We start from the raw sequence: 13015 nt of genomic DNA on the forward strand, positions 1-13015 counted from the left end.
TCGTTTCATAACAAGTGTTGAATCTAGGTATTTAATTTTTTAATTTTGACGTTATATTTGTTTTTTAAAGTAATTACACTCAACTCTCACAAACATTAATATTACATTAATTACATAAGCACACACTGGTGGACAGGCTGTAGGTACCTGAGAACTCCGTCATTTCTGAAGCGATTTGGTAAATTATTAAAAAAATTCAAATCAAGAGTGAACAGGCACCTTCTGGGCGAGCTCGCTCCATCGTAGGCCACGTCTACGCCTCGGCTAGTCTGTGGCCATGAGTAAGCCCATTCATAATAAAAAAAAAATATATATATACTAGTAATTATAATATATCTTAGTTTCCGATAGGTCCCATTTTTTTTAAAATCCAGTTCCGATGATGAGATGATTGGAACTCTCCAAATATCATTTGCGTTGAATAAAGTGCTATTTGATGAAATGGAATGGCTGACGATGGCCAATGGACAGCTTTCTCTCTTTCTTATCGAACTACACCTTCGGTTCAACAGTGGGTTGACGCTTTTGAGATTTAGCTTGACACTGATTTCAAACATAACAGTTGCTAGCGAAGTATATATATTTTCATCATCATATCAGCCCTTTATCGCCCACTGCTGAACATAAGCCTCTCTTCTAGTACGTCACTTGTCCCGGTCCTGAGTTAATCCCGAAGTGACCCGTAATTTTCCGGATGTCGTTATTTTATTTATTATATTTTATTCTTTATGAAGTTGACTAATGAATACTACACATACTACACTAATATAACTATAACACCAACCTACTAATATTGAACATCTAACACACAAAGGAACATTCAGTAACATACTCAACTCTATAATACTTTAATTTTGCCCCGGAGCGCAGGTAAAAGGCACAGCAAAAGGAATATATCAAAGCACCTTGTTGTTTTGGCTTTGCTGCAATCTGTGCTCGGCACCTAGGGTCGCGAGGTCGCAATATCAGCGACATCCCACGGATGTCCCGGAATGCCTTATATTGGAATCTGGCGAGATTCTGTAGCGTTATTTTTCGTGGAACCTATTGGATTTACATCACAAATTCCCTCAGATTATATTTTCCGGCACGTTGAATTTTAGTGTTATTGGAATCGATTTTTGTCGAGCAATTTTAGTGGAATTTTGAATATGTGTCTGAAAACTGAAAATGAGAATATGAGAGAGATGAGAAAATGAGAGACTAAAAAATTTAAACGGAATGTAATCAAAATGTTTACGAGGTTATCAATTAATTAGCACAAGTTAGTGTAGGTTAGTGTGTGGTTTTTTTTTTTTTAATTATGAATGGGCTTACTCATGGCCACAGACTAGCCGAGGCGTAGACGTGGCCTACGATGGAGCGAGCTCGCCCAGAAGGTGCCTGTTCACTCTTGATTTGAAGGTATGATTTTATTTTATTTTTTTACACTACAACTATAACCTTTGCTACGCTATAGGCGACTTGGCGCCACTTGCACAATTCCTCTAACCCGGGGTTAACCGGTTAAACCGTTAACCCAGTGTCAAATTGTACTGGTAACCATGCTAACTCCGGTTGAACCGGTTGACCTCGGGTTAGTGGGATGGTGCAAGTGGCTCTTAGTATCTTGGTATCATGAAATATGCCGATAGCACAAAAGACAAAGTGACTAACTACTCCACCGCGCATAGTTATCAACTGTAAGGCCCACTTGCACCATCCCACTAAACCGGAGTTAAGCGGTTAAATCGTTAACCCAGTGTCGAATTGTACTGATAACCATGGTAACTCCAGGTTTAACTGGTTAACCCCGAGTTAGTGAAATGATGCAAGTGGGCCTAAGTGATATTAGAAAAGTTGTTTGAATTAAGAATTTATCATGTTAGGTAGGTATAACTATTAAATTAAACATTCACTACGCAACACAGACAAAACATCCTCTAGACTGAGCATAGCCGCGCTACCCCCGCTGCCACGCATACGGTAATTTTACTCCATGTTCGAGTCGAAAGTGTCTTTGTGTGACGTCCGTGAACTCGTTCGTCGTTTGAACGGACCAATCACGGCACGGGACTTCGCTCACCTCGTCCCGCGCACCCCCGCATTTTTGGCAGCACCGGTTGCATGAAATAATTGCTCTAAACTCCGTCTAGAGGATTCCTAGTCTATGCTACGCAATAAAGCATTTTAGTATGCCAAGGCTGATACTCTTCAAAGTGCTAAATGGATTTTTATGAAACATAGCTTAGAACCACGCAAGGAAACTCGCTTTGACATAAAAAACCGCATCAAAATCGGTCTATCCGTTTGAGAGTTACAATGCCACAGACAGACATTAGCGTCAAACGTAAAATAACACCCCTTTTTTGCGTCGGGGGTTAAAAATAATGTAGATAGAGCTAGATCAAGAAAAGTCTGCAGCGATTTAAACAAGCGTTATTTAAACGTCATCATTTCATAGATTTTGACGTTTAAAATAACACTTGCACTGCGTAGGCTATCAAAATCTCTGCAGACTTTTCTTGGTCTAACCCTAATTTATCATAGTTACGACTGTGAAGTATATACCTACTTCATAGTATTACGTACTTCATAGTATTATGCTTACCGGTAGTAAATAATTGCGCTGAAACTGTATTTTCTGTGACATTATAGTAATGTTATACTGCATTTGAAGTGCGGTTGAAAATAGGTCAATGGAATCGCGTAAGACAAGCGATTACAGCCAGGAGTTGCTAGCTTCCTATTGAGCCACGAAAATGTTATTAGGCAGAGAGAGAATAAAGAATGACTGACCAGGCGCATTAGTCTGTTCGAGATCCTGAAAACGGTGAAAACTGCCTAACTTGAAGCAAAAAATAACTTTAAGATAAATTTCTACAAGTATTACATGTGTTGACATGTTTTAAATACACCATATTTAAAAAAAAATTTCAATGAATATTTAATACCTTTAAAATTATATTTAATGTTACGCAATCGTTTTTTCACGCCGCGCGCGTTTCTCGAAAATGAGGCGCGGAGGGCTGTGTTCAGCGTTGAATAAAAGGTATAAATAATGGAGATACAGTTCTGCAAGTATAGAATGTTTGATTGGAAATATCCTCCTCTTTTATAATATTAATATTGGTTTCTTAAATATTAATACTTTTGAGATATTGGCGAAATAAAAAACAACTACTTTTTCTTCCCTTTTTTTGTTTATAACTTTTGATATTTTTTGGGTGCTAATACACACTTCAAATACATTTTTCTAGACGTCATGACGAATCTAATGAGGTATCACACGTATTTTTAGGAGTAGTATCTTTATTTTTTACCGTTTTCAGGATCTCAAACAGACTACATGGTTTTCTATGGAAAGCATCAGGTGACCGCCTGTCATGTCATAGAAAAGTAAGCGCCAGAAGCTCCGGCCCGGACACGGCCCGGTCTAACGTCATCCTTAAATGAAACAATTTTTGCGATAAATATTTTATTTCACATTAATTAGTTTCTCAAATAGATACTTATTCTTCATTATGTACATAGTACAATAATATTGTCATAAAAACATTTAATAAAAATTGACTAGGGCCTGACAATATCTACATAATATTGTATGTACAAATTTAAGCTCCGGTTAAAATTATTATATAAATACATCAGTCTGACTAGATTTATTTAGACTAGATTTATTTACATTTTCATAACTTTAACACCGATCGAGTCAACTAGCTAAAATAGCTATATTATTGGTAACAATGTACTTAATACTCATAATGTCACAACAAAATTGAACCGAACCCGGAGGAGTTAACCCTTTACCAGGCCGCACCAATCTAGCGCACAAGGTTTTCCCAAATAAATTAAAACCGGGCAAGTGCGAGTCGGACTCGCGCACGAAGGGTTCCGTACCATAAAGCAAAAAAAAAACGAAAAAAATGCAAAAAGAAAACGGTCACCCATCCAAGTACTGACCACGCCCGACGTTGCTTAACTTTGGTCAAAAATCACGTTTGCTGTATGGGAGCCCCACTTACATATTTATTTTATTCTGTTTTTAGTATTTATTGTTATAGCGGCAACAGAAATACATTATCTGTGAAAATTTCAACTGTCTAGCTATCACGGTTCGTGAGATACAGCCTGGTGACAGACAGACGGACGGACGGACGGACGGACGGACAGCGAAGTCTTAGTAATAGGGTCCCGTTTTACCCTTTGGGTACGGAACCCTAAAAAGATCAAATATATTCGAATTAATTCAGCTTTGATGATTCATTTGGAAATAAATCACATTTCCTGGAAGGGCAATCTAATTTGAACATTAAATCGGAATGCTTAAGTTGAAATTCTATTGGCGCATATGTGGTCGAAAAATCGGACTAAATATGTCTGGAAAAGGGTTAAAGAAATATTTCCTACACTTAACTATAATTGGGATAAATGGTACAGGGGATTCTAATGGTGCCCCACGGCGCGATTCGGGAAATGAATTAGATATTCACTAGATATGAAATAGTAAAGATATGTGACGTTCCACGGAAAAAGGTGCCTTATGGCGGCTGGCGTTTACGCTAATATTAATGCCGCTCCAATATGCAGCCGGGGCAATGGTACCTTTTACCTTGGAACGTCACATATCTTTACTATTTTATATCTAAAGAATGTCTAATTCATTTCCCGAATCGCGCCGCCAGTCTCGAGCGGAAAGCTGTGCCCCAGACTTCATTATTAATTGCAAATATGTTTCTGAAATTTTATTTTTCACCACACCAGCCCGGAAAGGCTTACTTTGCACTTCGAAAACGGATAGCAAAGTTGCATTTTATTCACATGTGAGGTAAAGTAATCAAATGCAAATTTTCAGTTGTGTTCTTATGTTTGCTGGTAGAATTGAGTTTTAAATGATAATTAATAATATTTAATAACATTCATTTGGATTTGATTTGGTTTGATTTTGTTTGATATTTTACATTTCATATTTGCTTCGGCTTGGTGTGGTGAAAAATTTTGTGTTTCACTCGGGGGCAAATTTTGTTCAACCCTCGTGGTTTGATATCCTCGCAACTCTCAAATTTTCATTTTACGAACCACTCGCTATACGCTCATGGTTCAATTTTGGAATCTTTCGCTTGCTCGGGTATCAATATTAGCACGAGCGGTTAAACAACAACTTTGCCGCCTTGTAAAACAAATAACTATTAAAGGTTGGTAAATAAAATAAAAAATATCTTTGGCAATTTTTGGGTAGTATGCGTTTTTCGTCTTGGGCACATTTTTGAGGCCGGGACTTGACGGACAAAGGATGTACCTACATGAATCGTAATCGTGACCTCGGGTGACCATTATTCTACTTTTCTATTTCAAAATAAGTTAGCTTAGTTTGCCAATTGGCTACAATTAGATACCTGTCAATAGTGAATATAGAATATGAATTGAATATGAACTATTTCAGTGTAAAATGGCAGTAAATGAATCTTTAGCTAAGTTATATTTATAGTAATAGAACAGACCACCTATCTACTTAATTTAATTAACTATTTAACTTAATCTATTTGAATTTGATTCAACGATTTCTGTTGGCAACGAGTCATAGAACAAGGGCAGTGATTGTTACAATCTGCGTGACTTTAAATGTCTATTTGGCACATTTTGTGGCAAGATGTTCTTCTATAAAATTAACATGACACGATTCTTAACCTTTTAACCGTTTAGAATTTTTCATCGAGCGTGCTAGTGTCGCCGCCGCGCTGGTAAGAAGTAACACGAAGTTTTGGCTTATTTATCAGACTGCGGCGGTAAAAACGTTTAAATAATAACTGCACATTAAGTCATGTTCAATTGATCATGCATTAACATTAACTCCTGGGGACCGATTTTTGAAATTCGACCACTCGATTTCGTGTATTTCATTAAATAATATCTCCACTACTAGGCATTTAAATTCTACTAATAGAATTGAAAACGAGTGGTCAATACCACTAGATTCCCAATTTCTATCGCTCGAATTTCAAAAATTAGTATTTCGCCGTTTTCCACCGATTTTCGAGTGACAAAATCGAACGATCGAAATTCAAAAATCGGCCCCCTGGTCTCCCGCCCAGGGGTTTAAATATGACAAAAAGAAACGACTTTGAGGTAATAAATTTAGAGTTGAATTTTGATTTCTTAAGCGTTCATTATGACTTAATGTGTTGTAAAGGTTGATTATAAAAGCCTTAAAACTTAATTTAAATATTTAGTTTGCAACTCTTATTACAAAATCATGAACTGGCTATAAAAATGGAAGAACTAATTTAGTAAAAGAAAGCAAGCAATCAGGCCGCGTAGCCAAGATGCCAATCGCTAACGCTCCGTAGCGATCGAAACGCAACTGTCACTGTCACACTAATGGGGAAGAGTGATAGAGATACATAATGCTTTTCGTTGTCGAAGCGATAGCGATTGTAACCTTGGCTAGGGGGCCTGATTGCTTTACGATTCGTGGCAAGTGAAAAACATTTAAATAGCCTGTTAATGTTTTTTTACAATAAGCATTCCATGTAAGTAATTAAATATTTTTAGATCCAGAAATAATAATGTTGGTTACTAAAATGACGTTATATGTCGTTAAGTGGTCAGATAGATCCAAAGTACGTGTTTCTAAATTTTATTTTAATTTAACTTGTTTATTACGCTGTGTCTTACGTAAGCGACCAACTCGCAACGCGATGCGGCGCGCGGCGCGGCGGGCCCAAGGCGTTCGCAACGATATCGCCCACGTAGGACACTTCTATAGGTATCAAAGCATAGATTCACCCCGCGCCGCATCGCTTCGCTTCGCCTTCGCGTGTTGTTCGCCTACGTAGTACCTACCACTGCGTTATGCGATATGCATGTTTGTTTGCAGCCGTTCACGCTAGCTGTGCTCGTGATGGGTCCGCGGGGACAGTGAGCCGGGTCCGGACTCGGCGCTGGAGTCCCCGGCATACACTTCTGAGAATCCGCCCCCGCTGCCGCCTCCGCCTCCGCTGCTTGCACCGCCTAATGATAGTTATATTAATGTAAGAAGAGATTTAACTGATAATAAAACGCAAATTCAATAACAGGAGATTAATTCAGGTAGATGTGAGCACGCAATTTTCGAAACACAAATGAATCAATTAAGTTAAGACTAATCACAGCTTCTTAACTGCGCTTAATTAGGAACAATTGTTTTCAAATCACTCATATAGCTTTGGCTTTTCATACAGTTCTTGATATATAGGTATATTTATGTTCATCGAGCATTTTTTGAGCAATGTTTCTTTTATTGTTTCAAGCCGTTTTAAGTTAGAAAGAAAAATAATTTAATACTTTTGGTCAAGGTTGTAGGACGTCATCATCATCATTAACTTAAGAATTATTCTCTTGTCGGTGGAGTATCTTCCAGCTTTCCCTATTAGACTTATATCGACCGGGTCCATAACCTATAACCCGGTCCATATCGCGGTCGATATCTGTCTAGTGAAACTAACCGTTAATCAATCAAAACTGTTGCTGTCATCATCATCATCATCTCAGCCATAAGACGTCCACTGCTGACCATAGGCCTCCCCCTTGGACCTCCATACGTTTCGGTTGGAAGCGACCTGCATCCAGCGTCTTCCGGCGACCTTAACAAAGTCGTCTGTCCATCTTGTGGGTGGACGTCCTACGCTGCGCTTGCTAGTCCGTGGTCTCTACTCGCTGTTGCTGTAGGATGTGTTTATAAAATGATTAAAATGTAATTACCATGGTGTGCGAGAGGCACGCAGTACGAGGTGCCAGCGCAGTGTCTCGGCCGCACCTTCTCGTAGCGACTCAGCTGCTGCAGCTCGCAGTCCGAGTGGTGCTTCTCGACTGTTAAACAAACACGCTTCTATTTATAGACCGACCGCTTGAATGAAACTTCGCCTCGCCTCGCAGGCGAGGACTCATTTAAGCGGTCGGCCTATAGAACAAATAGGCGGGTACAGAGAGCCTCCCGCGAACGACGAAGGTCCCAAATTTCGGACATCTTTATCTTTTAACCCAATGCTCTCTCCTGACCGATTTCGGCCACAGCGAATGTGTGGTCTGGAATAGGCAATTTTTAACTCGTGTTATTAGAGTGTAGCTGATCCACTCTAAAGGCGAAATTAGAGTGACAGCGATAGTTGGTCAAAATGTACGAACTTCGATTTTCGCGGTTATAGCCCAGAAACTATAAGCGTTCGTGGTTCATGAGACACTGGCATTTGCAAACACGTACACGAGATAAAAATAAAACGTGATGTCATGGATTTTTCAAGTTTTACTATAACATATAAAATTTTGTAACCAAAACACAAATATGTATTATCAACAACCCTTTCGAAAGTGATAAGAAACTATGCTTACGGTCTCCCCAAATATATCGATGCGCATTCGGCAAAAGCCGATAGGAAAAAGCTTTAATTAAAACTAGTCGTTCGGCTCGGCTCGCATCGGCCGGCACCCGTCCATACGTTGACGGCTTTTTCGCTCTTATTGCGCGGACATAAAGCTTTTTCTTATCGACTTTCGCCAAATGCGCGTCGATATATCTGGGGAGACCCCAACGGAACCGTCAGGATACCTACCATACGTCTTACCCTCAGGCCGATCCCGGTGCCTCTGCGGGTGCTTCCTGCACGGCCTGTGAGGAGGAGCATCGTTGTCGCGATGACCGAAGGTCCGGAACTGTAAAGTGTGGTCCAGTGTCGCTGCTGTTTCGCCTCCGACGGCGAAAGTTGCGTATGGGCTTATTTCGTATACATCTGTGTGTACAGAATGATAAAATTATTACGATTAATTTCGATCGGAAGATACAAATCTTTTACCATACCCCAACACAAACACTTGTGTGTATTCAGGCTTATTGGTACGCTGTATCATAGACATGGGATAGACACAATGTAAAAAGTAACAGTGGTCCGACGGCCGTTGCCGTGTATCAAGCTACTAATAATGGCGATTACAGCGATGTATGCAGCTCGGGAGCGCGCGACCCTCCCTCCCCTCGTCAAATGTATAGACTGTGGTATATAGACATACGAACCCGAGGCCGGAGACAGCTTGTCGTGCTTGTAGTCGTGCTGGCAGTTGCGCATGTTCTGCTGTTCGGGGCATGCTGACTTGTCGGTGCTGGCAACCGAGTGGCTGCAGCGGCGCGTCTCTTCATCCCACTGTTTCTCATAGACATACGAACCCGAGGCCGGAGATAGCTTGTCGTGCTTGTAGTCGTGCTGGCAGTTGCGCATGTTCTGCTGTTCGGGGCACACTGACTTGTTGGTGCTGGCGACCGAGTGGCTGCAGCGGCGCGGCTCTTCATCCCACTGTTTCTCATAGACATACGAACCCGAGGCCGGAGACAGCTTGTCGTGCTTGTAGTCGTGCTGGCAGTTGCGCATGTTCTGCTGTTCGGGGCATGCTGACTTGTCGGTGCTGGCAACCGAGTGGCTGCAGCGGCGCGTCTCTTCATCCCACTGTTTCTCATAGACATACGAACCCGAGGCCGAAGACAGCTTGTCGTGCTTGTAGTCGTGCTGGCAGTTGCGCATGTTCTGCTGTTCGGGGCACACTGACTTGTCGGTGCTGGCGACCGAGTGGCTGCAGCAGCGCGTCTCTTCATCCCACTGTTTCTCATAGACATACGAACCCGAGGCCGGAGACAGCTTGTCGTGCTCTTAGTCGTGCTGGCAGTTGCGCATGTTCTGCTGTTCGGGGCACACTGACTTGTCGGTGCTGGCGACCGAGTGGCTGCAGCGGCGCGTCTCTTCATCCCACTGTTTTTCATAGACATACGAACCCGAGGCCGGAGACAGCTTGTCGTGCTTGTAGTCGTGCTGGCAGTTGCGCATGTTCTGCTGTTCGGGGCACACTGACTTGTCGGTGCTGGCGACCGAGTGGCTGCAGCGGCGCGTCTCTTCGTCCACTGCTCCGCCACATGGCCATAGCGTACTGGACAAATATACATATTTGTTATTAAAAATTTGTTTGAAGGGGCCATCGTCAAAAGTTTGAAGGGGCCGACATATTTCATACGAACAGTCGCCATCAGATATATGGGACCGGTCGAGGTGTTCAAAAATATCTGAACACGCACTCTAACGCCTTGACAATAGAGACGAGAGGAGCACCTTGGCCGCTCCGATATTGATGATGGCGACTGTACATGCGTATGGTTTACCTGGCCCCTGTTTCACCAACGTGACAGGTGCGACGAATTGTAAAATCACTGTTGCTGACGTCACAGGCATCCATGAACTACGGTTACCGCTTACCATTACATTACCATCATTATATTATTAAATAAAACTTTATGATATCGGAAAAAAAACAGATATTTCTCTTGCTAAGTTTATGACAATTGTCACAAGAAACACTACAATTGTCACGAAATTCCGACATATAACTCATTACCTGTCAAGAATTACCTACAATTCTTCTAAATCTTTGACAATTGTCAGAAACTTCGCAGGAGTACGGCCCGCCCGATGGTAAGTGGTAATCGTAGCCCATGGATGCTTGTGACGTCAGCAATAGTGATTTTACAATTCGTCGCACCTGTCACCGATGTGAAATTGGGGCCTGGTGTTAATTATCGTAATATTTGGACACATAATTGTTGCCTTTAGCTGAAACAGGCCTTACCCTAGCCCCATACCTATCGTATCGGCGTCTGGTTTAATTAAGATTAACCTTAATAAAAAAAGAAACGAATTAATGTCAACCAAGTACTCATTTGTAGTCATCTCACAAAAGTAAAGGAACAGCGCATTAATTAGCTAAAGAGATAATTACGATTACTGCACAGGATACAAATACAATATTGACTTTTGTCGTGAAGAAGAAAATAAAATCCACTGTTAACATTTAAAAACTAACGCGTTTAGCGCATGTAAAATGTAGTGCGAACAAAATAAATGGAAACAGAGCTAGCGTTCATTTGCGCTTTACTGGATGCAAATGCCTGCGCTCACAAGCGTAGTGTAGTGTGGCGAAAGACGAGCTAATAGAAAAGACTCCCCTTCATTCATAAAGTACCTATAGCGAAATGCTGTTAAAGTTTGTCTCTTTCTAACAAACGTAAAGGCGACATCCGTTAATTATGTACGTCACACAAAATTTCGAGTTATTGGAAAGAGATAGGAAAAAGGGTGACAAGAGGGGGGCTTGTCATGCATTTTCCTATCTCATTATGTGTAGGTACTGTCACATTTGGCTTAATTGAGTACCTAACGCAATTAATCATGGCGATATGATTGAAATACACTGTATGGAGAGTGACATGAAGACATGCAGTGTAGGGTCAATACCTAAGTTGTTAGTGTAATTAACTTTGTTTGTAATTAAAAATATTATAATTAACATTGGACCTAAAAGCCTTAGCCATAGCAACCCTATCCCATTTCCGTACTATTTCATTTATCGTCAGTATCGTCACATACTTATATCAGCGCTGGAAGCCACCAGCAACATGCTGAGATGGGGCCATTTCGTGGCACTTTAATCTTATTTTGTGTTTTCTTTTTTATTATGTACTTATCTACTGTTCTATTCTATTCTATATAGTGTTATTTTTCCTATATGTAGGTATGGGGTATAGATAAGCGCTCTTTGTTGTCTATATTTATTCTTGTCTCTGGCATGACGTGTTGCCTTTCGCGAGTTTCATTTCCGTTGCAGTAGCAGTGTAGTAGCGCGTGCACCTTTTCAGAGATTTGTACCTGAAGTGTACTTACCAACGAGACTACTTTTAAACGACTTTTAATCATATAAAAGCATACCTTAACTACCACTGCAGTAGTACCGATGTAATGCATAATTGTTTTCCATCGTACTTTCTCGGAAACGTTCGTATTTGTCATGCTACTTCTGTCAACCTCAGTACTTTTTGTACCGAGACCGCCTGAAATAGCAAGACGAGTTCGTCGTTCGTACGTTTCCGTGAAAATAAGATGGATTCACGGAAAATATGATAATTATGCACTACAATTCTAAGTAGGTTAACTCCTTTTTCATTTCTTTTTTGAATTCACCTTTAGTAGAACGATATTTTTATCCTTTTGTTGGTCCAAAATGGCTGCCTACGAGACACCGAAGAAGGCGCAGGCCTGGGTGCAGGCAAGCCGAAAAGAAGTGTGACGACTTGAACGCAATCAAACGAATTAAGTATTAACTGACATGACCGAATGGAAAAACAAAGGAGAGCCATTTCCCAGAGAACCATGAATGTTTTTTGTTCTGATAACTTTATTTTAAACAATTGCTTGTATTCCGAGAATAGGTACACCCTTCGTGGATATTGGGGAAAAATCATATTTAATGTTATCTGAAGCCGAAAATACAAAAGGATTGTTAAAGTGCATAGCTTAAATGCAGCGGACAGTCTTTGTTTGCTCTGCAAACTTAAGCTACATGACTAGGTACACTGTACCTACCTATTGTTCAAGCTTACCCAACTGCTTTCTGATATAAACGAGCTACCTATTATTCCGGTAACGGCCAGCATTGGATGCATTCAGGGCACAAATCGCTCTCCAAAAGCGGGTTAGTAAAGTTAAATCGTACTTGAAGCTGGGTTTAACTGAGTCAGCGATTATAAGGAGTTACACATTTAACATTAAAGTTAAAAGGAACTGTCATTGTCGATGTTCGTAGTTTATACAATTATAACGATAAACTTAAATGTTTAAGTACAAGCGAAATGCACTGCGATGGATTTTAAAAGAAAATTAAAATAACTTAAATTTTTGCCGTGGCAAGTTCGTCTATATCAAATCAAGTTTTTACTTTCGCTGCTCCGACTACCCGCTAGGCTTCAGCGTTGCTTCTAACTGTTCCTATCAAGCTGCATTTTTAAAATGCTGCAAGACGTTAATCTTACCTTCGCTTAGCCAATAGAACAAGTATCAAAGCCGTGACGGTAACGGCAGCCAGTGCTACGAAGGCGAGCGACACTGCTCTGACTACCCGCTTGGCTTCAGCGTTGCTTCTAACTGTTCCTATCGAACTGCCTTCTTGAATGCCACCAGTCGTTAGTCTT

The 13015-nt window shown here is 40.8% G+C and overlaps 1 protein-coding gene across 1 annotated transcript in view; it reads right to left on the reverse strand.

Annotated features, from left to right (window-relative positions):
* Positions 1-6835: 6835 nt before the first annotated feature.
* Positions 6836-13015, reverse strand: part of LOC134673508 (cell adhesion molecule Dscam2-like) — a 38798-nt gene continuing 32618 nt past the window's right edge. Inside the window, exons 26-29 of the mRNA XM_063531501.1 lie at positions 9776-9927; positions 8568-8744; positions 7720-7827; positions 6836-6990 (exon numbers count right to left, since the gene is read on the reverse strand). Of these exons, the coding sequence (XP_063387571.1) occupies positions 6866-6990; positions 7720-7827; positions 8568-8744; positions 9776-9927 (562 nt within the window). The 3' untranslated portion in view covers positions 6836-6865. The remainder of the gene's footprint in view (positions 6991-7719; positions 7828-8567; positions 8745-9775; positions 9928-13015) is intronic.

The sequence above is a fragment of the Cydia fagiglandana genome, chromosome 18 (assembly GCF_963556715.1).
Source record: "Cydia fagiglandana chromosome 18, ilCydFagi1.1, whole genome shotgun sequence".
Lineage (NCBI taxonomy): Eukaryota > Metazoa > Arthropoda > Insecta > Lepidoptera > Tortricidae > Cydia > Cydia fagiglandana.